At 39.0% G+C, this 26,195-nt stretch overlaps 3 protein-coding genes across 5 annotated transcripts; 2 read left to right on the forward strand and 1 right to left on the reverse strand.

Moving 5' to 3' along the window:
* The first annotated feature begins 684 nt into the window (after positions 1-684).
* slc7a6 (solute carrier family 7 member 6) lies at positions 685-6,444 on the forward strand. Of its 2 annotated transcripts, none has more exons than XM_084722021.1 (9): positions 685-1,273; positions 1,371-1,496; positions 2,850-2,994; positions 3,077-3,200; positions 3,293-3,396; positions 3,515-3,611; positions 4,483-4,631; positions 5,560-5,778; positions 5,881-6,444. In XM_084722021.1, the coding sequence occupies exons 1-9, from the start codon at positions 784-786 to the stop codon at positions 5,942-5,944; spliced, it is 1,518 nt and encodes a 505-aa protein (XP_084578147.1). In that variant the 5' UTR covers positions 685-783; the 3' UTR covers positions 5,945-6,444. The 2 variants fall into 2 exon arrangements, with proteins under 2 accessions (XP_084578147.1, XP_084578140.1); XM_084722014.1 differs by having other exon boundaries at positions 686-1,273; positions 4,483-4,632; positions 5,595-5,778.
* A 4,953-nt stretch (positions 6,445-11,397) lies between these two features.
* slc7a6os (solute carrier family 7 member 6 opposite strand) lies at positions 11,398-18,161 on the reverse strand. 2 transcript variants are annotated; one of them, XM_084722024.1, is made up of 5 exons: positions 17,908-18,161; positions 16,281-16,610; positions 14,662-14,868; positions 13,604-13,736; positions 11,398-12,366 (listed from the first exon to the last, which is right to left on the reverse strand). In XM_084722024.1, exons 1-5 carry the CDS (start codon positions 18,094-18,096, stop codon positions 12,224-12,226), a joined length of 1,002 nt encoding a protein of 333 aa, XP_084578150.1. In that variant the 5' UTR covers positions 18,097-18,161; the 3' UTR covers positions 11,398-12,223. The 2 variants fall into 2 exon arrangements, with proteins under 2 accessions (XP_084578150.1, XP_084578157.1); XM_084722031.1 differs by having other exon boundaries at positions 14,662-14,865; positions 17,908-18,159.
* A 4,439-nt stretch (positions 18,162-22,600) lies between these two features.
* LOC146333301 (E3 ubiquitin-protein ligase TRIM21-like) lies at positions 22,601-24,768 on the forward strand. Its single transcript, XM_084725154.1, has one exon. The coding sequence runs from the start codon at positions 22,632-22,634 to the stop codon at positions 24,255-24,257; it is 1,626 nt and encodes a 541-aa protein (XP_084581280.1). The 5' UTR covers positions 22,601-22,631; the 3' UTR covers positions 24,258-24,768.
* Positions 24,769-26,195: the final 1,427 nt, after the last annotated feature.

Consider the following 26,195-nt stretch of genomic DNA (forward strand, 5'->3'; position numbering starts at 1 on the left):
ACCAATTGTCTGCAGAATGAGGACCTTTGACAAAAATACACTAATGAAAAGTACAGTAAATTCTGCTGGCAGTACCTTGGCTACATACTTTTACTTAAGTGAGGGTTTGAATGTAGGACTTTTACATGTAGTGGATCATTTTCACAGTGTTGTGTTACTACTTATACTTAAGCAAAGGATCTGAATACTTCTTCCATCACTGGTCCCCTATAATATAAATTATAATGTGATCACAGCAAACATGAAATTATAAGGGAGGTTAACATTTGACCAATAGAACGCTAATGCAACCAGTTTACCATGTCCAGTGATGATGTTTAAATTTCCTTTATGTTTTGTGTGAGCTATGAGACACTGACCTTAAAATATGGTTGTCAAGTTATCATTATTTTGGTTTCGACCAGCCATGACTGCCATACTGTGTTTCTGTGTTTGAGCTGATTTCTTTTCAGTCTTTTAGGTTTTGTCATTTAATCTCCTTTAAAGAACAGTTTTCAACTCAGGGCATTATGCTATGTTACTCGTCGTCCCTACCTTCAATGTTCCAAATATCACTGGCATTCCTGTTATTTGTTCATCCCAAACCTCTCTACTTAATCTGTCTGTCATGACCTTTCTATTTGCTAGCGTTTAATACATTAGAGATTAAATACCAGCCTCTCTTCTGAAAAATGACTCAGTACATCTGAATCTGTTGGACAGGTTGTTCCAGAGGTTTCCAGAAAAGGGACAGCCACAGCCGGTCCTTGGTTCCCGCTGGTTCGGCCCCGAGACCACGGCACCATGGCCGACAATGAAGACTCCAAGAAGATGAACGGCAGTGCTGGACACTCCTCTCATCTTCCGGAGCCTCCCAAAGAGAGCATGCAGCTCAAGAAGGAGATCTCGCTGCTCAACGGAGTCAGCCTAATAGTAGGAAACATGATCGGCTCTGGCATCTTTGTCTCCCCCAAGGGTGTCCTGATCTACAGCGCCTCTTATGGGCTGTCACTAGTTATCTGGGTCATTGGGGGCCTGTTCTCTGTGGTGGGGGCCCTCTGCTACGCTGAGCTGGGCACCACCATCACCAAATCGGGGGCATCTTATGCATACATCCTGGAGTCATTTGGTGGCTTCATTGCATTCATCCGTCTGTGGACTTCTTTGCTGATTATTGAGCCCACCAGCCAGGCAGTCATCGCTATCACATTTGCAAACTACCTGGTGCAGCCGCTCTTTCCAACATGTGAACCACCGTATGCAGCAGCCAGACTCATCGCTGCAGCGTGCATCTGTAAGTACTTCTGATGTACTCTTTGTCCCACTGTAGCTGTTCCTACAGGAACACACACAATACCAAGAACATCTATGTCACTCTCCTCTCTCCTCAGGCTTACTGACATTCGTCAACTCTGCCTATGTGAAGTGGGGCACCCGCGTGCAGGACATTTTCACCTATGCCAAGGTGGCAGCTCTCATCGCCATCATTGTCACCGGCATCGTCAAGCTGTGCCAGGGTGAGTATTGTCACTGTAGTGCTCACCTTTTCACATCAGCAGCAAAACCTATTTTAGCCACTTAAAAAAAGGTCCACCCAAAACAATTTAGAATTAGAATTTATTTTGGTCTGCAAATAATACCTAGCCTCTTACAAAAAGTGGCAAATACTTAAATACCACAGCTGAGAACAGCACAGTAAAGTCAGTATACGTGTGAATATTTTCACCACTTAACCTTGCCATCAGACAGCCTTTTCCAACTGGATAGTTCTGATAGTTCGAAGCAATAGATTATTTGAAAAATGTGCTTGTATGAGGTACTTATCTTAAATTAGTGTATTACAGTAGATGCTGGTCAGTTTGGAGAAGCAGTGAGGAGCAGCACTACAGAGACTAAGCAATACTGCTGTGGACAGGGTCAGCTGCAAAATGTATTGGGAGCCATTATAAAAAGATCCACCAAAAACCAATTTAGAATTGGAATTTAGACATCAGACCACTAGATAGCCTTTTCTGATGGGATAATTCAAATAATTTGAATGATGCTTGCATGAGATTCTTGTCAATAAGTCATTGTATTACCTACAGTGGATGCTGGTCGACAGACTGCTTTCGAGAAGCAGAGAGGAGTACCAGCATGGAAATTAAGCAATGCCAGGATCCAGTATAATGTTATTTTCACTCGTCTGGTTTGGCACTTGGGTCAGCCAGACACAGACGTTGCTGGACTACTGCTGCCATGATTGGTTAGTTTGTTTTATTGTGTGAATTTGGCATTTTAACACGTTCATTCAGATCCAAACTTATGTTATTTGCTCTGGATTGAGGGAGCAATCAGCAGCTCTAATGTTCTTTGAGGTAAAATTAGTTTTTTGTCAAGAGTCTTTAGCAATATAACAGCTTCAATTTCCTGTTGTTGAGTTGGCTCAGACTCAAAGAGGCAGATAAAATGGGAGCAGAGAGGTTTGTTGTACCCGTTTGGTGGGACAACTGACTTAATGAATGCTTCGCAGAATTAATTGTGTAATTTTTTGTAATAAATGTCTGAGTATAAGCTTGCCCAGTTCAAACCAAATATCAGAAGCAACAAAGGAATAACATTTGCCAGACTTATTATTAAGCCCCCGTAATCATAGGCAAACTGAAGGTGAGATCATCTTTGTAGCATAATTGCCTACATTTTTTTGATATACTGTCATGGCTGAAAACCAGTAGCTCTACATGGAAGACAGATTTTGTAGAAAGTCTGAAATCTAAACAGCTGTCAAGAGTGAAATGACAAACACTGATATGACTGGCCATGTATTTTTTTAACTGGATGAAATCCAATTTCCACTGATTGTTCCTTTAATTGTTTTGTCTTTGTCTTAGGTTACACAAACAACTTCGAATCATCCTTTCAGGGATCGTCTACAGACCCTGGGGACATTGCGCTGGCGCTCTACTCTGCCCTCTTCTCCTATTCCGGCTGGGACACTCTCAACTTTGTTACTGAGGAGATAAAAAACCCTGAAAGGTAACTTTTCCCTCCATGTTTCCTTTTCAGTAGGAGTTACAAGCAGAGTCAAGTCTGATAATGATCCAGTGTCCTGTTCCAGGAACCTGCCTCTTGCCATTGCCATCTCGATGCCAATTGTCACCATCATCTACATCCTCACCAATGTGGCCTACTATGCAGTTCTGGATGTTAGTGCTATACTGGCCAGTGATGCAGTGGCAGTGGTGAGTAAACTAAGTGTAAACCAAAAAAAGATGCATGTGTATGAGCTGAAAATGCAGTTGCAGTAAACCAGTGGTTTGTCTCTCCACTTCAGACATTTGCAGATCACACTCTTGGTGTGATGAGCTGGACCATCCCCATCGCTGTGGCTCTGTCCTGCTATGGAGGCCTCAACGCCTCCATCATAGCTGCATCCAGGTAGAACAAAAACACACACACACACAGCACTGAAAAAATCTGCAGAGGATATTTTGTAATTATCATTTACTGTCTTATCTGACTTGTCATCTGTCTCAACTCATGTTGTTGTGTCCAGGTTGTTCTTTGTGGGCTCCCGTGAGGGTCACCTTCCAGACGCTCTGTCCATGATCCACATACAGAGATTCACACCGATCCCTGCTCTGATCTTCAATGTAAGAAACTGGATCACTTACATGTGAATATAGTGGAGGAAGTACAGGAAACTTAACTGGTAGTTTCAGTAACTGTAAGGTGGAGCCTTGTCATTTACTAGTCTCTTTTATTGTATGAGCTGATTCAAAATTGGAAACTCTAAACCATTTTAATATGTTTTATTTGTTGCTGTTTTTATGACTTAAGGACAGGTGAAGGAAAGAAAAATCTTTCTTAGTTCCTTATTTTTTTCTTATCTGTGAATAAGTTTTGGCAGGTGATATACTGCGTCTTCTATGTAAGTTTTAATTTCTCCATGCACTCTAAAACTCAAGGTTTTTATATTGTATGTCATTAAGTTACAAAATGTAAAATTACTGTCATGTCTTTCATTTGGCTAGAAATGTATTTTATGTAATGTAAAGTATCCTGGAGTAGTGGTGCAGTTCAGCCTCTTGTGGCCAGAAATGAGTATTACAACAAACAACAACAACCAAAAAAATTAAAACTTAGAAAGATTATTCTGGGAATAGCTTTTTAACCTGTTCTTAAGTCATAAATACAAGAGAGCAGACTATTTAGATCAGTATTAGAAAATGAATCACCAGAAATTGTTTTCTCACCTACCCTCAGGGTTCCATTGTGAAATAAAGAACAGAATATGATTTTGGTGTTAATAGAAACCAGAAAGCTCTTTGCCTGCTAATAAATACGACCCTCCTTTATTAAAAACAACACTTACCTACCTCAGATAAATAGAAAAATAATAAATAATTTAAGGGGTGAGAATAATGTGTTTTTATATTGCAGTGAATGCTGTCACATTCATTAACATCTCAGACTGTTTCTTCTCTGTTTTCATTTCTGTTTTTTGTTTTATCCAATGTCCAGTGTGTCATGTCCCTGATCTACCTGACAGTGGAGGATGTCTTTCAACTCATCAACTACTACAGCTTTAGCTACTGGTTCTTCATGGGTCTGTCCATCGCTGGCCAGATCTACCTCCGCTGGAAAGAGCCTGACAGGCCGAGACCTCTCAAGGTGAGACCAGTTAAATACACCTGGGGAAGCCCAGGCATCCATCTGTTCATTCATTTTTAACTCCAAACCGGTGAATAAATTGAATGATTATTGTATTGTGTAGATATGTACAGTATCTAGCAGCATGTTTTCCTTTATTGTATGCATTTGTTATGTGAGTGAAAATGTCTTTTTAAATAGTTTGCTGTTCCGCTGGTACGATCTCCTGGTAAAAACACCAAAATGCCAACTTTTACACCTTCATTTCTGTAATGCCAGAATTGTTCTCAGTAGTTGTACAATATGATACTAACTAACAATTTGAACGCTAATGTCAAGTTGCAGTAATTTGATGGATATTAAGCCAAGAAAAGAACAGTGATGTCTCACAAGAAGGCTTTTATTTGTCTGTTTTACCAGTGTGCTATTTAAAGGGATGGTTCTGATTTTTTTGAAGTGGGAGCCACTTATACAAAGTCATTGTATTAGCTACAGTAGATGGCAGTCAACATGCCCCCAGTTTGGAGAAGTAGCAGGAGCACCAGTGTAGGAAGCTAATAGATGTACTGCTGTGGACAGGATCAAGGACAAGACATGTTTTAGATACTTTTAAAAAAAAGTTATATCAGTTTAAGTGTGCATGATATTTGGAATATTTCTGCTGCCTTCAGACAGCCTTTTCTAATGAGAAACTGCTAAACGCAGCCAAATACGACTCTCTCATGCTCAATGGGACTCTTATGGCAAATTTTACCTCATAGAAAGAACCTGAACTGTCGCTTCAAAATGTAAGCAGACTTTCAGTGAGACAAAATGAATGTCCCAAGTCTTAACCAACCACACTGGAATGCCACCACATCGAAAAAATTGCCAACTTTTACACCTTCATGTAAAAAAACCCCAAAAATAAAGCATATTCATTCTTTCCAGTTTTTTGTTTTGTTTCTGGCTCACAATTTTCCTCTTGATGTGTGTCTCTACAGCTGACTCTGTTGTACCCGGTGGTGTTCTGTATGTGTGCCATTTTCCTGGTGGCAGTTCCTCTCTACAGCGACACCATCAACTCTCTGATTGGCATTGCCATCGCCCTGTCAGGGGTCCCTGTCTACTTCCTGGGAGTCTATCTACCAGAGTCCAAACGACCGCCCATGATCACCAAACTACTGCGTGAGTTTATCACACAACCAGCACCCTCACTGAACAGGCACACTTGTCATCTGTTTCGTTTCTTAACCTCTCTGAATAACATGTTGTTGTCTCTCACTTCAGGTTGTCTGACTCACTTCACCCAGTACACCTGCTACTGTGTGCTGACAGAGATGGACAAAGATGACTAACATCCAAAACACTTGAAAACTTTACCCAGCAGTCTCTGCATCCTCACAGCTGACATTCACCAGGGGACCAGTTGAGGGATTCTTCTGTGGGAAAAAAGGGAAATATGATTTTTTTATTCCACTGTATACCGTCCTGAAGCATCCGGATTTCACTGACTTGTTTACAACACTGAAAATGCTGCCACGTGATGCACATGTTCACTTGCTGATTTATCCTGGAATTCAAGGACATTCATAGACTTGAACCCTTAAGGATAGAAACTACTGTTCTACTGCACATTGTGGATATTTTTAAAATTTCATTTATTCCTCACATTATTTAATGACCTCTATTATAAAGGATTTGCCTTGTTTGTTCTACAAATAATTGTATAGATGCCTATAGTACTGTACGTGCCTGTGAAATTTTACAGGTGCTGCACATGACCACAGGGACTTGAAAATTATGCAAATAAAATATAAATTTTATTATATGGATGTCATCATCCTAATGGCACTTTTGGTGCAATTTTGTTTAATTTTTTGTTTTCACTTTTGTTGCAATATGATGAAATGGAGTATTGGGTGTTTTTCTGTGGGGTTTATTTAATGACTTTTATGAATGTTTCAAGCATTTTGGCTGAGGTGGGTTAACTGAGTGAATCCACTCTGTAGTGTTGAAGGAAGCTGTAGCCTTCCTCTTCTTTATGTTTTAAGATTATTTTTTGGGCTTTTTGCCTTTATTAAGATAGGACAGCTGAAGAGAGAGAGGGGATGACACGCAGCAAATGTGCCACAGACGGGAATCAAACTGGCAGCCGCTGCAGAGGACTGATAGCTTCAATACATGGTGCACGCCCTACTAACTGAGCTATAGGGGTGAATCTTTATGTTTGCTTTACACTGTATAGCACTACATCAGTTTACTCTTACAGTGTTCAACATGTTGGAAAACAGATGTTCAGACTTTGGTCAAAATAAAAATGGTTACAGGTAAATTTTGTATTTCTATAGTATCTCCGAATCGCTGCCATGGCTTAAATTTTGGAAGAATCCACTTGTCACAGAGGTTTTGAAAGTTATTCACTGAGCACTCAAGTTGTCACCTGAAACTCTCAAGCTGAGTGTGCATGAAAGCACCATTTCTCGACATTAAATTACGAACTTGTTGAGGTTTTGCCAATAGTTACTGTCGAAATCCATGAATCCAGTGCATTCAAAAATGGACTGCCTCATTTAGATACAATTTGATGTGAATAAATAAATAAATACAATATATCATTTATATGAGATGGTCAGTGTGTGCACAGCTGAATTTACTTTACTGGTAAAATTTCACTTTGGTTTCGAGTGCTTCATCTTGTGCCATTGATTAAATCATATGTTGGCATTAGTTCACTCCAGTGCTGCCATGTGGCCACAAGGTGCATGTGTGACTACATTCAACAACCCGACTGGGTAACACTTTGCAATAAAGGGTCTATTAATTAACATTAGCTAATGCAATATAAGCATAAATAACTATAATAGTAATAATAAGCAAGTAATAATGTGTCTAATGATCATCTACTAATTGTGTTCATGTTAATTATGGTATTAATTCATACAGTATTCAATAGTTTATAAAGATGCTATAAATATTAGTTAATACCATAATAAGCATAGACAGTTAATCAAGGCTATAATAAGCATTAAATGAATGTTATCAAATATCTGTTGTTAACATTTATTAAATGTTTACATGTTAATTAGGGTACTAACTAATATTAATGTATGGGTGATAAAAATGTTAATTAACAGGTATATCATGAAATCCACAGTTAAGCCATTTCATGAAAAGCAAATGTTTTTATAAATGTTCATTTAAGGCTAATAATTGTCCACTTACTTGTTAACATTCATATGTACAAGTCATATAAGATTGAGATGGCAGACGCAATCCATGGTGAATGTGCAGAAATTTGCTTGTTCCTTTATTTTCATTTTCATACTTTCATCAGCCATGTATGAATACTGAATAAAAATGACTTAACCATGAAGACAATGTATCTATACTCTTTGAGACCCTTCCTGTAAAGTTCAAAGTGCCTGTCCCTTAAGTAACACGTCATAAATGCATAAGGATGCTCTACAAACATTACTTAACTATAATTAACCATTTATTAATGTTACTGAATTGACCTTTAATGTAAAGTTTTGTTTTTGCTACCATTTTTTACACATTGATGCGAAAGATCTAAAACTTTTTCTGCACATGCAAAAGGTTTAGTTTTTATCAATCTGTGTGTACAAATGTGTTAAAATCTGTGTTAGTGAGCATTTCTACTTTGTCAAGACACTTCATCCACCTGACAGATGTACCATATCTGGATGCTGGTTAAACAGCAGGATTATTGCACAGATGTGTCTTGGACTGGTCACAATAAAAGGACACCCTAAAATGTGCAGTTATATCTTGGAAAAAAAGACATTTATATGTGAGACTCTGAACTTACCATGACATTGCGACACATCTCCATCTCGTGGTGTTGATCAGGCTGCTGATTTTGTCGGGGTCAAGTGTTATGATCCTGCAGTATGATGTGACGGTGGATGAATAGATCGACAATGGGCCTCAGGATCTTCTCACAGTGTCTCTTTGTGTTTAAATTCAAACGACCTCAATCCAGCTCTTGATCATTTGTAAATATGAAAAAAGTATTAAGAAATAACTTCTTAGAATGAAAATGTTTCGCTGTCAAATGTTATTAATGCAGCCATACAGAAATTGCAGTTATTTTTCATAGTGACCACTTGCAATAGAGCAAACATCAGTCCATATAAGTGATTCACTGTGGCTGCAGGCCTACAGCAGGTTAGGTTAGTGCTAGCTACTCATTTCATGTTATTAGCAGTATCAAATACCATCACAAAATGTCCCTCTCAACACTTACAAAACAAAAAGTAGATCTGGTAAACTACCACTTAAACAGTGAGTGGACAGAGAAGTATCAGTTCATCTTAAAACTAAACAACAGAGGAACACCCATGTGTCTGATCTGCAATGAAAGCCTTTTTATGGTATAAGAATTCAATTTGAAGAGACATCTCCAGAGTAAGCACTCAAACTTTGAAACAAAATTTCCAGCAAATGATTTTCAACCCCTGACGAAGACCCACAGCAATCAAAACATGTTGGGTTTAAAAAAACAACTGTATCAACAAGTAAGAAACACTCAAAGAGTCTGACGACCTCCTGCAAACAATCAGCATCATTAAGATTGTACTCAGAGCGAGACAAAACAGCTGCAGCATCCCTCTGTGTAGCATGGATCCAAACCAGAGACTATTAAAGACTGTATGGTAGCTGTGAGAAATAATGTGATGTCAGCCATTAATAAACTACCTGTGTCAAGACCAAGACTTTCATTTTTTCCCCTCTTTTAGTGTAAAGTACATGTAAAGTACAAAATGGATAATGATCACAGCCTAGCGCTTTACTCGTGCCTAAAAAGTTGAGCCTGTTGAGGCCTGATGTCAAAAAAATTCTGTCTGAAAACCAACCCGAGCCCGACCTTCATTTGCATATTTCAGCCCGAACCCGATTACAGCCCAATGTTTTTCTTAACAAGCTTCCCTCCATGTACCAAACAGTCGGAGTTTTCAGTGATGGGGACAATACATGCAGGGAATTGGAATTGGCAACGACTAAATTGGGGAGAAAAAATAAAATAGATAAATAAATAAATATAGTACAGCCCAAAGTATGTAAGAGATAAGGCCCGACCCGACCTCGCCGGGTCCTCTTGGGTTTGGGCACAGATCTTAAGCTCTAGATCAGCCTGAAATGTCTTTTTACATGTACATTACAACATACAGATCACAGTGGGTCAACAAACAGTTACGTGTTTTGCAGCTGAACAACTGTATGGTATTTTACTTATTTATGATTCAAAACAAAATGATTGTTAAGATCTAAAAATTCTTTTAATTTTCTAGATATTTCCACTCATGTATATAGTAATGCTGCGTCACCACACCACACCATCTAAAGTGGAAGCTAATGAGAGAGAGGGTTAAGTTATACCTGCCTTATAAACATTTAAATCAAAAGGTTTCACAGTGGTCTGAGTGTCTTACCTACGACCGAGCCAAACCTTTATGGGACCCTGAGCAGAACTTCATTTGGTCTGATTTCACTGTCACCAGTTCTCTTAACTATTGTTAATGCTTGATCATTCACACACCTCCTGCAAATCTAACACACAGATTATAAGTGTTATTAGTTGTAGCTGTGTTGTTCACATCATTTTGATGTGAAGCTGGTATGTTTTCAGCTACAGTTTTTAATGTTAAAGAGGTCGCAAACTCACAAGACTGCTTTCACTGGTTCACTGTGTGCTGAATGTGACAAGAGCTCCAACAGAGGCAGCTGGGATTTATTAAAGCAGTGGAATTAGCTAACCAGTCCATTAACATAATATTGTGTTTTTATATGATTACCATAGATAATAATACTGTATGTCACAAAAAACATTTCAAGCTGTTGGGAGCCCTCTGGTGGCCACAGGGGTCCTGAGCAGGCACTTAGTTCACTTTTGCCTCTGTCTGGCTCTGGGCCTGGCAACAGGGTTTCAGCAGTATTGTTTTAAGATAGAAGTCTAATACAGATTACTTTAGACTGAAGCTTCTTATTGATAATATTTTGCACATTGTTCAATGTATTTAAGTATGACTACAAGTAATTCATTTCATTTTTTCAGAGGAATGTATTCTGCTCCAGAATAAATGACTGTTTTGCCTTTTTTCACACATTGCAGCTCATCCAGTGGGGTGTACGATTAAAACATCTGATCTATGGTCTGGACACACAAATCCCATCTGATCACTTAAATAGAACAGTATAACACTTTTTATGATTTTTTGCATGAGAATTTTTGTCACCAAAACCTGTATTTTGACTTTATTCTTCTTTATGCCATCTATTGCCTGCCTGTCAATCTTGGGAGGTGGATCCCTCCTCTGTGGCTTGCTGAGATTACTTCCATTTTTCCCTACAGATAAAAGTGTTTTTATTAAGTCCCCTGAAGCAAACTGTGATACTGGGTGATATAAATAAAAATGGACTGTTGGTCTTAAAGATCTTTAAAAACAAATTTAATTTGCCTGAAATTTGAACAATCATTCAGATCAGTTGGGACTGACCTCTCATATTGAAGGCTTTCACACCTGCTTGTTCCTGTCTCACCTCATAAAAATGACGCTGCTTTGCTTCAGGGAAGTAATTATGCAAAACAGGTGTGGATTTAACAAGAATGCAGTTTGTTTTTCCTGCTCTTCTTTTCTTCAGTTGTAAAGAGAAAATGTATTGTTTACTCATCTTTAGCTGTGGATCACTGGACTGCATACTTTTAATCTCAGGATCTTGAATTTAGAGATTCTATGTTCAATGTTTCCAACTAAAAGATGTGCGTTTATTATTCAGGACAAATTGACACTGAGATGTTTGAAGTTTATTTTGAAAGCTTTCTTTTTATACACATCTACATATTTACAAAAATTCTGAATTCAACAAGCATCCAAGAAACAATCTGAACTTCAAAAAGGGGGAATTTTCCGAACCAAACTCGCACGCCCACAACAAAAATAATGCACCACGCTTTCACATTATGCAAAAACCTTAACACGCACAATTATACCTACACACACTACCATGCACAAAATGCAAACACCCTAAATTGCAAACACACGCAGCCCAAGACGTCTCACTAACAGAAGTGTTAACAGCACAAAGCATACCAGGCATGTAACACTAATATGCAACATTTCTAACACACACATCCACTTTGAACAAACACCCACACACACACACACACACACAAGTTCACTCCACCACAGTTAAAATAAAAAATAAAGACACTCTGGGTCCTTCAGGAAATAACACCTACTCCTGCACACGTGTAGTAGAGAGAGGGATGGATTTAACCTGAAAACATCTCAATTTTCTCAACATTTTTAATACACCGGCACATGGCAAATTTAACTTTTAAACAAGAAGGGTATTGTTACTAGTGTTAAGAGGATGTTCTCAGTCAATTTCAAGAGAAATTTTGTAAAAATCTGCTGAGTGCTACACATAAATTGCTACACTTTGAGACAGGATTTCTGGAAGTACTTCTGTTTTTCAGGAATGTTTCTGTTACGTGTCATTCGAGCAGTTGTTCTCCTCTCACCTACACACAGGTCTGTGAGTACGGTGTTATTTGTGAAGAGGGCATAGGGAAGATCCACTGACAGGTGTGGGTTAAGGTGACAGATCAATCAGAATCATATTTGTCTCCATCATCATCATCCTCATCATCGTTGTCATCTTCACCGCGGCAGCCCAGCTCGTGCAGCACTTCCCTCTGGTAGCGCTGCCAGCTCCTCCGGCTGTACGAGTGCTCCTCCTCCCAGTAACCTGCACACACGAGACAGAAACCAGCCAATGAATGACAGAGAGACTGGGATAAGCAACTAGCGCTTGGAAAGGTGTCAGTACTAAAGTGATTTTAAACGTCAACTTTGTCAGTCCGTACAGACACATCAGTGATCACATCACTTATTAATGATCGTAGAAATTTAAAGTTTTGCTCTTCTGTGTGCATTTTATGCTCATTTTGCAGAAAACAAAACAGACAAATATCACTTTGTCCATCTCAACCAGACTCTGTTGGAGACATAACTAATTTGACCTCAGAACACTCGAGTTGACTTGAGACAGCTGAAGCTCTGCAAATTCCATGTTCTGACAGGTAAAGTACTGATTTTGCTCATGCAGTCTGGCTGAGCGAGACAGAGTGATATTTGAGTCATCATGGCAGATTTTCTGACAGAAAAAGCTTTCTGATCGCAATGTAAAGTTGTGAAAAGACGGTGGAACAAGTGGTTAGTACACAAGTTTAAGCTCTGGTTTTTCAGCGGAGCCACTGTGCCCACAGCTCGAAGTCACCACAAGCAACAAAACTAACTGTGATGGAAACAGACCACAGGTGACAAGCTATCAGCCACTTCACCTCTGTGCACAGGAGCAGGTAGGGCAGGTGAAGCTTGCTTGTTTACTTGTGCTCATTTTACCACTGACAGGCTCAGATTATTATCTTAAGTGTCTGACAACATTATAGAAAGGCGACAGCAAGAAAGAGTAAGATATGTTTTGTTTAACCAGAAGTAGCGGTTTTTATTGCCTCTTACAAAACTAATCTGACAATAATCATCGTCACCTTCAGTCAATCTCACCAACAACACTGATTCCTCAGTCCACTGTTCTCACAATCACCCACTCTGGTTTGATTTAAATAAATCCCTGAAAGGCACAGAGAAGTGTGGCGTGTGCAGAGCAGGTGATGCTGGTCAGCAGCTGCAGCACCTGGGGAGAGACACTCCTGTGTGCTGGGATTTTATAACTGAACTATAGATAGAGGATGCACACTTTTACTTTCTCTGACTGTGTGAAAATCTGATTTCATCACAGATAATGAACAAAGGGATTAAAATGTGAGTCTTGCAGGTAACGACATACTCTTATAGGCTGATAAAGGAATTTATTGTAGCAGACTGAAGTGAGAAGAAAAAACAATCCTAGCGTCTACTGATAAATGTACTGCATACAACCCCACTTCAGAAAATCTGAACTTTGTCCTTAAAAAGAAACATACCACCGTAGCGCTCCTCTCTGTCGCTGTCTGCATCACTCTCCTCATCAGGGTAGTCATTCCTCCAGTTTGATTCCTCGTTTTCATCATCCTCATCTTCATACACCTCCTCTTCATGAACCACAAGGTCGGGCACCTGAGACAAACAAGGGGTTTATCTCAAAGTCTCTTTTTTGTTGATTCATTAGAGCAAATGAGGAATTTTAGAAAATCGCTTTGTTTTACTTAATAAAACAAATATATGCTGAACAGCAGGCAAAACCCAGCTGCATGTCAGCTGATTTATCAAAACACAAATATAACAGGCAGTGGGCACATAACAAGTGTGAGCTCAAGTGGCTCCCAAAAAACTTGGTATTTCACCCAGGTGAGCATGGTTTTGCAGGAAGTAGCAGTGCACTTGCTTTATGAGCATCTCAGTTAGTGCTCTTGAGAACACGAAAAAAGTTGGTTTGAGTGGCAAAGTACAGGCTAATTTTGTTTCCAAAGCCTGGAAAATTAAGCAAACTATACTGAATATTACAAATATACAATATGAGATACGTATTATTAACTTCATATATGTAAGCCCATTTAGGCAGGATACTACACTGATACCAGAATACAGACTGCATATCTTTGTATATTTTTTGTTGCTTGACATAATTTAGTCCATCTTGTCAATATATTTTAGCTGAGGATGTAGTGATTAACTGATTGACTGGCTCACTGATTGATACAGTTGATCTGAAGAAGGATGAGTAAATGTCTCATTTCAAAGAGGTGGGAAAAATGAGTTTATCTCCAACTCCAGCCCTGGAACTCCGGTTCTGCCATCTTATCCAGAAAATAATGAAATGACCCAGAGGAAAGTGATGAGAACCAACCTGAATGCATATCAGACACACAACACTTTGTGTGACGCGCAATGTAAGGCACCACTCCCAGGTGAACCTCCAAGTTTTGAGGCAGCCCTGTGAGCTCACTTGTTTCCCCCACAACTACTCTCTACACCCATGTCTTCATTCACTCACTCCGATTTCAGCACTCATTCATCTGTCCGTCCATCCATCCACACACACCAGTTCTCCCTCATCGGCGTAGGCCCTGACAGACAGGATGTCCTGGATCCACCCTGGTGTGACCGTTTCTTGGTAGTAAAGATCATAGACATAGTCGGTATCCTGCTCCCGGTGATCTTCCCCCAGTCCCTCTCCAGATATGCTCAGATGCTCCCGCAACATCTTCATGTTGTTACACAGGATCACTTCTGGGTCTGAGGACAGCTGCTTTACAGAAGTAAAGAGAGACAAGAAAAGAATTACTACCGAGGCTCACTAATATCCATGATGACTAACGTCTGGATTAAAAACCGCTAAGAGTCCTTTTTTAATCTGTTTAACCTTTAGAAATACAGTTAATACACTACAATAAGGAACTACAGCATTTATGTGGATATTCTCACAACCACAGATTTTTTCTGTATTCAATCAGCACTCCAACAGTTAATTAATTAGATTTTAATATATTTATTGTTGATTCTGTTGAAAGCCTTTGATGACACAATTAAAAAAAAAAGTAAAAAGTAACCCGTTACTGCTTTCTTAATAATTTTAACATTTCCTTACGTACAGGAAGGAGTTTTGCACTTTGTCAGTAAACTACAATGTTGTTTTGCAGGCTGCCACTTTTGAGTTAATTTTTAAAAAAGTGGTCGCTACTGATCTTCACCTGGTTTGCAAAGTGCGCACTGTGTAGCACAAACAATCAGTGGTCTGCAGTGTAGAGACGGCTCAGCTTACCTGGATCCTCAATGGAGGTGATACCACATACAGTACCAGGTACTGTCCATAATATAAATAAATAAATAAATAAATAAATAAATAAATAAAAAGAGCAAGTCGAATTGAGCCACATCATACACCAGAAACGTGGCTACATGGGCTAAGGATGAAGGAGTTATCAGTAGCTGATTGTAGGCATTAGTTCAATATAAGTTGAACATTATGACTGCCTCCTAATGTTCAACTACACCATCACTCTGTCCCAAGAGTTTTGGTCAAACATGTTTTCATTTATTCTTTAGTCACAGAAAAAGAAAACACTTCAAATTCTATTCAGGAGCTGCACAGCTGTGATGCCCAGGGGACTGTTGCAACGTGGACCTTTTTTTTTCCTCTGGTGCACCGTTTAGTTGGAAATTAGCCATTCCTGTGTTTTAAACAATTACAATTTTTAACTACCACAAAGACTTGTGTGACATTACAGTGTGTTGACAAAAAAAACAACTAAATGTTCAGTCTCCTAGCTGGTTGTTCAGACACAATCAGAGTCATTATCCAGGCAGCTTACTTTGTGCTACAAAAAAAATAATTTTAAATAATTAAATTAACAGCATAAACATGCACCAGCTAGTCACCTATTGGCTTAAACTGATGAGTACCGGTCAACTTGAAATCTTTAGGTCAGGACAGACCTATAATCTATCCTCGTATCGTCTATGATACATATAAATATAACCTCACTTTCTGAAAGGTGAATCGGTGACAACATTTCTAGGTCCTTTTTTCCCCTAAATTATGGATAATAAGTAGACTGTTTTAAGTACTGATTTGTAATAAGCAGTAGGGGAATTAACATCACTATTGACTAAATCCTAATAATTCTCATCCTTGACCAGGTACAATGATGCTCAACCCACCTTGCCAGAAGACTTGTCCTGGTCCTCTACATCTTCATGTAAGAGATCAACCACCTGGATTTCACCAAGACCCCAACACTTCTCCTGCTCTTTGCCAGTCGCCTGTGCATCCTCAGTGGCGTCTGTCTGGGGGTCCTGCTGCTCAGCTGGGCTTGGCAGCCCTGTGCGGTGGCTTGAGAGTATTCTGTAACGTTCCTCCCTCCGGGTGCTCCACTTTGTGCTCCGTAGATCACCAATTATCCGTTGTGAACTGGCAGCAGAGGGACGCAGTGCGTGGGCCATGCGAGGCCGAGCCAAAGCTTGTCGAACCTGCGTCTGAACTGGAGCATCCTGATGATGAGGGAAATGACAAGAGGTGAGAATCTATAAAGGGTCTCAAATGGATATGACATTTGATTCCTGACACTTGTAAGTAGAACTGGGCAACAGTGATATTGTGATATGAGACTAGATATTGTGTTACATTTTAGATAGTTAAATTAGCATAAGCGTGGTGTTTTCAGGGTTTATAGGCTGCATTCCTATAAAGTAACTTAATTTTATGAACTGACTCGTTTTATTATTTACTTTAACACAAAAAATCATATCCACATTACTGATTTGATTTTAGTGCTGAATTGAAAATCAAATAAAATGAGCTTTCAATTATTGAAATCTAAGGCAGAAATAATTCTCCCAGCAGATTTTTCTCTACACCCATTACATTGAAAAACTGAATAGTGAATTTGGACAATTTAGACAATGAAAAATTTGCACTGAGTTAATAGTTTACAAGAAGCCTTAATAGTCATCCTCTGGTGATACTGTAACATTAGTTAAAGATATTGTGACATTTAATTTTGTCCATATTGATCACAGTAAGAGCATATCGTTTTAGAGAAAAAATGTACATCAAGATATAGTTGTGTAATTTATGGTTGAACAGTCTAAAAGTATTCATTTAATATTTATAAGCCACATCGCTCAGCATCACTTCTTCAAAACAAAAAGCATACTTTGCTTTCAAACCCATACCTCACTGCATCACTAAAAACCACATGCTTTCTCGGTATGTCACAGTAAGCAGAAACATGAGCAGCTTATAAATAAATAAAAATTTCTATACAATTCTCGTTTGGTAACGTTTAACAAATACATGTGCAGACCTTGTAAATTAGTGTACCAGAAAATGTCTATTAGTTAAGATGATGAGCTTGCGTGATGAGGAGCCTTATATTATTGATATACTTAAAATCTGATGTTATGGCCAAGACGGCTTTGTTTTGGATGAAGTCAAATCATTTGAGGCCTGAAAACACGTCACAACTACGTCGACATCAATAAAATGAGCTAACGATTTCACAGGCTAACGCAATTTGGTGGCTGATGTAAGGCTAATGTTGGCTAACAGCACTGACTAGCCTGAGTGCTACGCTAACAACAATTAGCAGAGAAGACTCGCTGATTTCCAACAACTGACATAATTTTAAGTCGTTAAATTCGGCTTCTTATCAGTCAGTGAACTTTACTAACTCGTTACAATGATTCAGACACGCTAGCTAACGTGTATTTGTTGTTTCCACCGCTAGCTGCATTGACGTTAGCCTGCAGCTAGCACCGTAGTTGGCTGTAGCAGCGGGCCTCTCACCTGTGTCGCTACGGTCGCCACGAGTTTGAAGACAGAGTTTTCCACCTCGGCTTCATTAGGCTCCGGTACCGTTTCCCCTGAACTCTGGGACGTCTCCGGACGGATACGTTTACACGCCAACAACAAGGCATCTGCGGGGTCGGTCCCCCTTTTTCTCTTGACTCGAAGAATCGTCGTGTTTGGATCCATGTTGTCCCTCTGTCTGAGTTTGTCTGGCTTGTCTGACCGTCAGAGAGGAGGAAAATCGGAAGAGCTCTCACTCCGCCTTTATTTCCGGGTACCATAAACGTCACAGTATTGCGGAGCCCGGAACGTAACGTTACGTGGGGAAATGTCTCCTGTCTGTTCTGGGAAAATGGACTGTATCTACAAGAAAATTAAACAATTATATATTAATTATACATAATCAGTTTGACTATCCTATTATTTTAGCTTACATGGCTTTGTTAAATACTCGATTCTGATTGGTCGCTTACAGCATTCTAAGGTCTGTTATTTCTGTGTGGCAGACCGTTGCTATGGACACGGTTCTGATCATAGACTCTGGAGGAATCATTGTATAACAACTAAAATAATTTTAATGTTAATATTTTGTGTAAAATGATGGATTTTTGGTACAAAACAATATGCAAGGTTTACAAGTTAATTCATTTATTTTTGTAATTTGCTAAAAATATATTTACAGTGTTTGTACAGTTAACTACTTACACATTTTTTTTCAAAATTATTATTTACACATTTACATGTTAAAATACTTACAGCAGCATTGTTAAAAACAGTTAAATAATTGGCTGGATCTGCCTCTTTAAGTCTCACGCGCATTTATCTCAGGCTAAGTTCCTCTAGTTTCTCATTGGTTAGTTCAGAGACATGTGACCCATGACACGGAAGTGTAACCAGAGAAATGTTGTTGTGAAGCTTTTTTTTTCTCTCTCTTTTAACAAAGTTTATTGTCATGTTAAAGACATTACACAAAGAACCATGACATTATATAAACAACATGACATCATACAAACATAAAACAACAGTAAAGTACAGGGAGTGCGTGGTACATATCAGACAGTAAAGATTTTATCTAGTAATATGTACCATAATATTTTCCATAAGACCGGACGTCTTGAAAACTTTCTTGTTTTTACATATTTTACAGAGAGAGTCATAAAAAATTTAAGTTCCACATAAAACACAGTTTCATTTGGCATAGTCTGGAGAAATCTAGTTTTATGGATGTGAAATTTACCCAACAGACATAACAATTTTATTACATTATTAACTTCTTTATTGTTACAATTAACATTTAAGAATAAGACCATATTTTCAGTAATAGTGATCAGAATTTTATGAGATTCCCAAATCAATAAAGACATTTGAGTCCAAAAGTTAGTAGAATAGGGACATCCATATGTTGTTGTGAAGCTGAAGTGGAGTACAGTAAAGTGCTGCCTAAGAAAATATCCGTCTCCATCCTGCTGTTTATTCATGACAAGACTGATCCAACCACCACACATCGAACCCTTACGTTACATAAGTAATAAGCAGGACAATGCACAGTGAGCAGGTCACTACTGCAAAAGAAAGCCATAAAATCATTTTTAAAAAATTAATATTTTATGTCCCATAAATGTGTGTCTTATTTTGGTACAGAATCATGTAATAAGGAGGATAATGTCCAGTGAGCAAATTATTATTGTGAAATAAATCCTGACAGCATGATGCATGATCCCATAGTGTCATATTCAAACCCCAAATTTAGCATTTCAAAACCTTTATAGTATTTGAAAATGAAACAGTACAAAACAATTCATGATTCCTCTGTGATCTGTGGTTTTATTTATTTTTGTACAAGATTAAATAAAGATTGAATGGGGATGTTAAATTTCCTCAAATAATAATTATTTGTAAATAATTCCTACCCTTGATATACTTAATCTGTTTCATCAAAGTGTGTCTCACCCTCAAATAATTTATATGTTCGATTAAGTTAATATGTGCTCAAAGTTAATTCTTTGAAGTCTGGAGTGATACTACTTGATGATAATGATGATAATAAATTGTTGTTTGATAAAAATATAATAGTTTAAAAAAAACAAAGAAAAGAAAAAAGAAAATTAATACCCCTTTATAAAGCATTTTACAAATAAATTTAGAATTTTTAGTTATAAATAAATTGAAATATAAATTGAAGACATATAATCAATTAGAATTATTACTTTGCAGATGTAATGACCTTTTTAAAACAACATTTTAAGAGCACCATTTAAATTTAGTATATATTTTTCAATATTGATGGCACGGTCTTAACTGACTACATCAGGGGTGTCAAACTCATTTAGTTCAGGGGCCACATACAGCCCAATTTGATGTCAAGTGGGCCAGACCAGTAAAATTAAAGCATAATCTGTCAATTATTCTGGTGATTAATCGAGTAATGCGTGTTCTGCATTTTTTCTATTACATTACTTTTGCTTTATTTAAGAACAAAATATACAAAAGAGAAGATAAGACAGGTCTATTAAATGAACAACTATAAATTGCTAAAGTGAAAATACTCAGTAAAGTAACTTTACTTTTACTGTAGATTGACTTTCCTGTTTTTACTTTACTTTTTACTTTTTACTTAAGGTAGTAATGTTTGCAGAAACCACAAACAGAAGATGGAAGTAACTCTTAACCCTCTGCCCTCCTCTCCTCCCTCACCTGTTCACTCTGCTGTGAGAAGGTCTGAAAGTTTCTCCCAGAGAAACACAGACTCTCCTGTTTTACGTTTAGGCCTCCTTATACAGTTGTTTAATTTTATAAGTGCACCTGGTTGGTGTCGATGTCATTAACCATCACGTTAGTTTCGACTGTTGTAATATACTCTGTCATTAACAATAGTCTCCTCCACACGCAGCTTCTCTGCAGTTGGTCTGTGCGTTTCCTGATCAGCTAAACCAGCAGCGGAAATAGTTGCGGAATAGTTGCGCCAGTTAAAGTAGAAGCGTCCCGTAAAAAAATTAAATCTATTAATAATTTATTGGTTATAGGTCCGGGTCCGTATAGGACGGCATCTGGGTCTTTGTTGGCGGTCACAGTTACTCCACACATCTTGCAGATGACAATATTCTGCTCAACATCCGACTTTTAAAACCTGAACCACGTCCAAATCACGGATGTAGCACCGTTTTTTTTAACAGCCCCTCCTCCGCCGTTACTGTGCTTGCGGCCATTTTCACACAGAGACAGGTGCGATGACGTCATCGACGGTATGACGGGAGAGTGCAAATCTCTACCGTGGCCAAATTTATACCGTTTCTACCGTCATACCGTGTATACCGCGCAGCCCTAATTCACATATATCAAACAACCATTTAAAATAGAGAGGGAACATATGATTAAAAAGTTTTTATGTGTAAACCTTTAAAAACAGCAAGACAGGTGATATTGCACTTTCAGATATTGCACATTTTCTGAATTGTAGTGGCCTTATTTACAAGTGGTTAGGAATAAATATGGAATATAGACACAGAAAGGTGCTGAGACACAACAGGTTCAATATATATAAAGGTACAATGTGGACATCTTTTTGTATCCTGTAAATCTACGTGTAAGTGTAGTGCTGATAGTTGCACAAGTTGCAAAGAGTCAGTGTTTGTTTACTGGGGTAGCAGCTGTTTTTGAGTTTGTCTGTGAACAGACCTGAAGCTTTTACCAGAGGGCAATAGGTCAAACAGATGGTGTCCTGGGGGGTCTTTCAATAATGGCTGCTATACTGAGACAACCAAAATTTCATCTGTTGAATCTTAATCACAGTCCTCTCAGCAAAGCCTTCCTTCCCTTATATCCTGCTTTCAGTAGAAAAATGTAGTGTGATTTGTGGTGTGAGAGAACTGATCAGTCTTGCTCAATAGCTCCTGCAGTTCATGATTTGTAAACAGTCAGTGTTTGCCTACAATGACTTTAGGACCGGCAGCAATTGGCTGCTTGCTATTTGAGTGTGGTCACATGACCTGATTCTTTGAATGAAGTGGTGGAGCCACGGTGAAAAGAGTCATATACCCCCCAAGAGGGACAGCTGGGCTGCAGGCAACACAGTTGCCTGTGACTATTAAGAAAAACAGAAACCTGGTCATTCTGTTATTGTTCTAGAATACTGGATAACAGCATTTTCCATACACAGGTGAGTACACATTTTACTCTGCATAAATAACCAACTTTAACATATTTAGATGGAAATGTTTCCTTGATATAATGAACATTTCTGGAAGACAATCATTCCAAATAACTTTATCTAATAGTTTAACTCTCTATTGCATGATGTTGCCACATGGCAAGAATTACTAAACTTCAATTTTACTAAAAGGCTGTCATAGAAAATCCATGTTTCAGTGTTTAGTTGTGAACTTTTACTTTGAAGGACAAAGGACAAATAACTGATCACATAACAAAACTAGGAAATCCTGTTTGCACTACCTTTTACAATGGATACGTGACACTGAACAGGTCATGATCTTAGTGCTTCCAAAGTTGACAAATTGTTCAATGTTTAGGCAAAGTTCCCTCAAGAAAAAAAAAAAAATATTATCTGGGGAAATTTACCTTTTAAATTTCATCATTAAAACCAGTTTAGGTTTTTGTGTTTTTTGTGGTAAAATTAATATGTCGAGAACTAACATTCATATTTTTTAAACAAGTATGCAGTCCTGACATTATTATTTCACATCTTTACTTAAGGTCTTGTCAGCATGTCAGCTGCCACCTGTGTCCTGTCTGAAGAGCACTTTCTGTGCTCCATCTGCCTGGATGTGTTCACCACTCCTGTCACCATACCATGTGGACACAACTTCTGCAAAAACTGCATCACTGAAAACTGGAGAATCAACAGAAAGCACCAGTGCCCCTTTTGTAAAAAGCTTTTTGACACGGGGACCGAACTGCACGTCAACACGTTCATTTCTGAAATGGCTGCTCAGTTCAGACAGTCAGCTGTGAAGAAAGCCTCAGAGGAAGCCAAACCGGGAGAGGTTCCCTGTGACATCTGCACCGGGATCAGACTAAAGGCGCTGAAGTCCTGCCTGGTCTGTCTGGCCTCGTACTGCGAGACTCACCTGGAGCGACATCACACAGTGTCAGGCCTGAAAAGACACAAGCTCACTGAGCCACTGGATAACCTAGAAGACAGGATCTGTCAAAAGCATGGTGAACTCGTGGAGCTGTTTTGCAAGACTGATCAGATTTGTGTGTGTCAGGTTTGCACTGAGTCAGACCATGAATCCCATGACATTGTTCCTCTGAAAGAAGAGTATGAAGGAAAGAAGACTGAGCTGGGGAAGACAGAGACAGAATTTCAGCAGTTGATTCAGGAGAGACAGCAGAAAATACAGCAACTCAGACAGTCAGCAAAGCTCAGCAAGGAAGCTGCAGACAAAGAGACAGCAGATGGTGTGGGGGTCTTTACGGCCCTGACACAGCTTGTTGAGACAGGTCTGATTCAGCTCATGGAGGAGATCAAAAAGAAGCATGAGACCACAGCGAGAAAAGCCGAAGACTTCATCAGAGAGCTGGATCAGGAGATCTGGGAGCTGACGAAGAAAAATGCAGAGTTGAAGCAGCTCTCACGCTCTGATGATCCCTTCCACCTCCTTCAAAGCTTCTCATCCTTAAACACCTCTCTACCCAACAAGGACTGGACAAAAGTCAGCCTCCGACAGCCTTCGTTTGAAGGAACTGTGGCAAGAGCTGTGGCTCAACTGAAAGAAATGCTCAACAAAGGGATGGAGAAGCAGCTTGAAGCTGAGTTGAAGAGGGTGCAGCGATACGCTGTGGATGTGACTCTTGATCCTGACACGGCGCACCCTAAACTCATCGTGTCCGATGATGAGAAACAAGTCAATCACAGGGATGTAGAGAGGAATCTCCCAGACAGTCCAGAGAGATTTTCATTTTGTGTCATTGTTTTGGGAAAGCAGAGTTTCTCTTCAGGTAGATTCTACTACGAGGTCGAGGTTAAAGAGAAAACTAAATGGGATTTAGGAGTGGTCAGCGTGTCGGCCAACAGGAAGGGACAAATCGTATCAAGCCCCGAGGCTGGGTACTGGACTCTGCAGCTGAGGAATGGTACAGAGTATGTGGCTCTCGCTGACCCTGACATCCTCCTATCGCTGAAATCGCAGCCTCAGAGGGTGGGAGTATTTGTGGATTATGAGGAGGGTGTGGTCTCCTTTTATGATGTTGATGCTGCAGATATTATCTACTCCTTCACTGCCTGCTCCTTCACTGAAAAACTCTACCCATTCTTCAGTCCCTGTTTTAATGATGGTGGTGACAACTCAGCCCCTCTCAAGATCTCTGCTGTCCATAAGACTGATTGAATCAGACATTTATTTCCTCTCATTCCTCTCATCAACACCACCAACACGTTCTAAATGCATTCATAGTCGTATTGACAAGAGAAAACTCCTGCTCCCAGAGCCATGTATTTCCACCCTAGCCTATGGCTATTACTTTGTTGTCCAAAACATTGTGTCAGATGACTATACTGTGGCAAGAGGGGGTGGAAGACTGCATTCAGTCAGTCAGCCTTTTCAGTGGGAGCAGTTCACATGGAGAACAGTCAGCTAACATTCTTCTGAGGTCACCACACATATCATTCATTTAAAATCAATTTAAAATCATGGTTAAAAGAAAATCAAGTGTGTGACCACACTCTGTAACTTAAACAAATGGCCTGCTGTCCTAATGTCCTTGTTTTAAGCGCTTTATGTGCTCTTTTGCCATATACTCGAACATGTATGCATTCTTGAGTGCCTTGGAGTGTGCTCTGCACTTCATGGGAACAATTTATATGTTTTTCTGTGCTCTACTGCTATATTTATAGTATTTATTTATGTTATAATGTATTTTATGAGAGTTTTATGTGTGTATTATCACTGTTATAATGTATTTTGTTTCTTTGCCACTGTCATTACAAAAATAAATGATCAAATCTAGCACATGCCCTGGATACCCAGAGGTGGAGACTAGAAATCCAAGCTTGAATAGCCTGTAGTTCTTTACTTCTTCACTTACATTTAACATCAACACCGACTGAACACAGTCATAACCATAGTGAATTTTCCCTTCAACACTATTAACCGTACTTTGCAGATACTGTCGCAATATTTTTTGTGTAATCAGATGTCAGTGATGTGGTTGGTTTGGTCAGGTTTGCATTAGTACTAGCAGCTGCTAGAGGCTAGACGTTTCACCATTTATCCATTGTACATTTTGCCAACTATCTTTCCCAGGGGAGTTTTACAACAACCAATCACAGCTCAGGTGGTTTTCTCAACAGCCAAGCACAGCACACAGGTTTTACAGCAGACAATCACAAGGCAGGGGAGTTTTACAGCTGCCATTTTTTGAGGTGACCAACGTCCATCTTGGTGTCCTTGGCGATCTATATGGTCTAACCCGGCCCAACCCAGTTCAGACAGTGTGCACATGAATGTGGCTCCAAGCTAAGGTTCTACAATGAGGAATTAGGCTAAAAGCATGATGTAAATGACGCCTTTCAACTCAACTTGGCATGTTGGGGCTTTAGGAGACTTGGATTACACCAAGTGAGTGGTAGATGAGACATTTTTTGGTGGTTGGGTTGTTTGGTTGTTTTTTTTCCCTGTTGGGAAACTGGCCACCATTGACTCAAATTTTGTTGGGAAATTCTGACAACGCTGTTTCCCTGTGAAACTCCAGCAGTGTTTTGTGGACTAAAAAACTAAACCTAATCTTCAATCGGCATGAGGGTGAGTAGATAGCGACTGAATTTTCATTTTTGGGTGAACTATCACTTTAAAACATCCCAATATAGCCAGATTAACAATGTACAGCATTCATTTTAACAAGCTAAGCTGGTGTAAAATAGTGTTGTCAATGACAACAAGTGAACTATGGTTGGAGTTTGTTTCTGTGTCAGATAGCTGAAACAAATAAATAAAAATGTGTAGTTAACAGTCTGTGCAATCATATCTGGATTTCTGAAACATTCACCTGTAGAGAGGGTGCTACTGGAATGTGTGTGCGTGTGTTTATGCGCATATTCACTGTGTATATATGAGGTGGGTGGTTTTGTGTTTGTGTGTCTGAGAGATATAAAGAGACAACAGAGCAGCTGGAGGAAATATTTAGATCCTTTACTTTAGCAAAAGTACATATAAAACACTATAAAAATACTTACTAACCTTGTTGTGAGCAGTTTGTTTCTATTAGAAAGACAGTAGTTACAGTAGATTCTAAAGTAGTTCTGGTAGATTTTACTACAGAAAGAAAGT

Source organism: Lutjanus erythropterus, chromosome 1 (genome assembly GCF_056507025.1).
Source record: "Lutjanus erythropterus isolate fLutEry1 chromosome 1, fLutEry1.hap2, whole genome shotgun sequence".
Taxonomy (NCBI): Eukaryota; Metazoa; Chordata; class Actinopteri; order Lutjaniformes; family Lutjanidae; genus Lutjanus; species Lutjanus erythropterus.

Excerpts from the sequence above, each read along its gene's own strand:
- slc7a6 (XM_084722021.1), top strand. The coding sequence starts at position 784 with ATGGCCGACAATGAAGACTCCAAGAAGATGAACGGCAGTGCTGGACAC. Across the intron at positions 1,497-2,849 it reads CATCGTCAAGCTGTGCCAGG|GTTACACAAACAACTTCGAA; the intron begins GTGAGTATTGTC and ends TCTTTGTCTTAG. Across the intron at positions 3,612-4,482 it reads TCCCTGCTCTGATCTTCAAT|TGTGTCATGTCCCTGATCTA; the intron begins GTAAGAAACTGG and ends TCCAATGTCCAG.
- slc7a6os (XM_084722024.1), bottom strand. The coding sequence starts at position 18,096 with ATGGATCCAAACACGACGATTCTTCGAGTCAAGAGAAAAAGGGGGACC. Across the intron at positions 16,611-17,907 it reads TGGCGACCGTAGCGACACAG|GATGCTCCAGTTCAGACGCA; the intron begins GTGAGAGGCCCG and ends CCTCATCATCAG. Across the intron at positions 13,737-14,661 it reads ACGCCGATGAGGGAGAACTG|GTGCCCGACCTTGTGGTTCA; the intron begins GTGTGTGTGGAT and ends TGTTTGTCTCAG.
- LOC146333301 (XM_084725154.1), top strand. The coding sequence starts at position 22,632 with ATGTCAGCTGCCACCTGTGTCCTGTCTGAAGAGCACTTTCTGTGCTCC.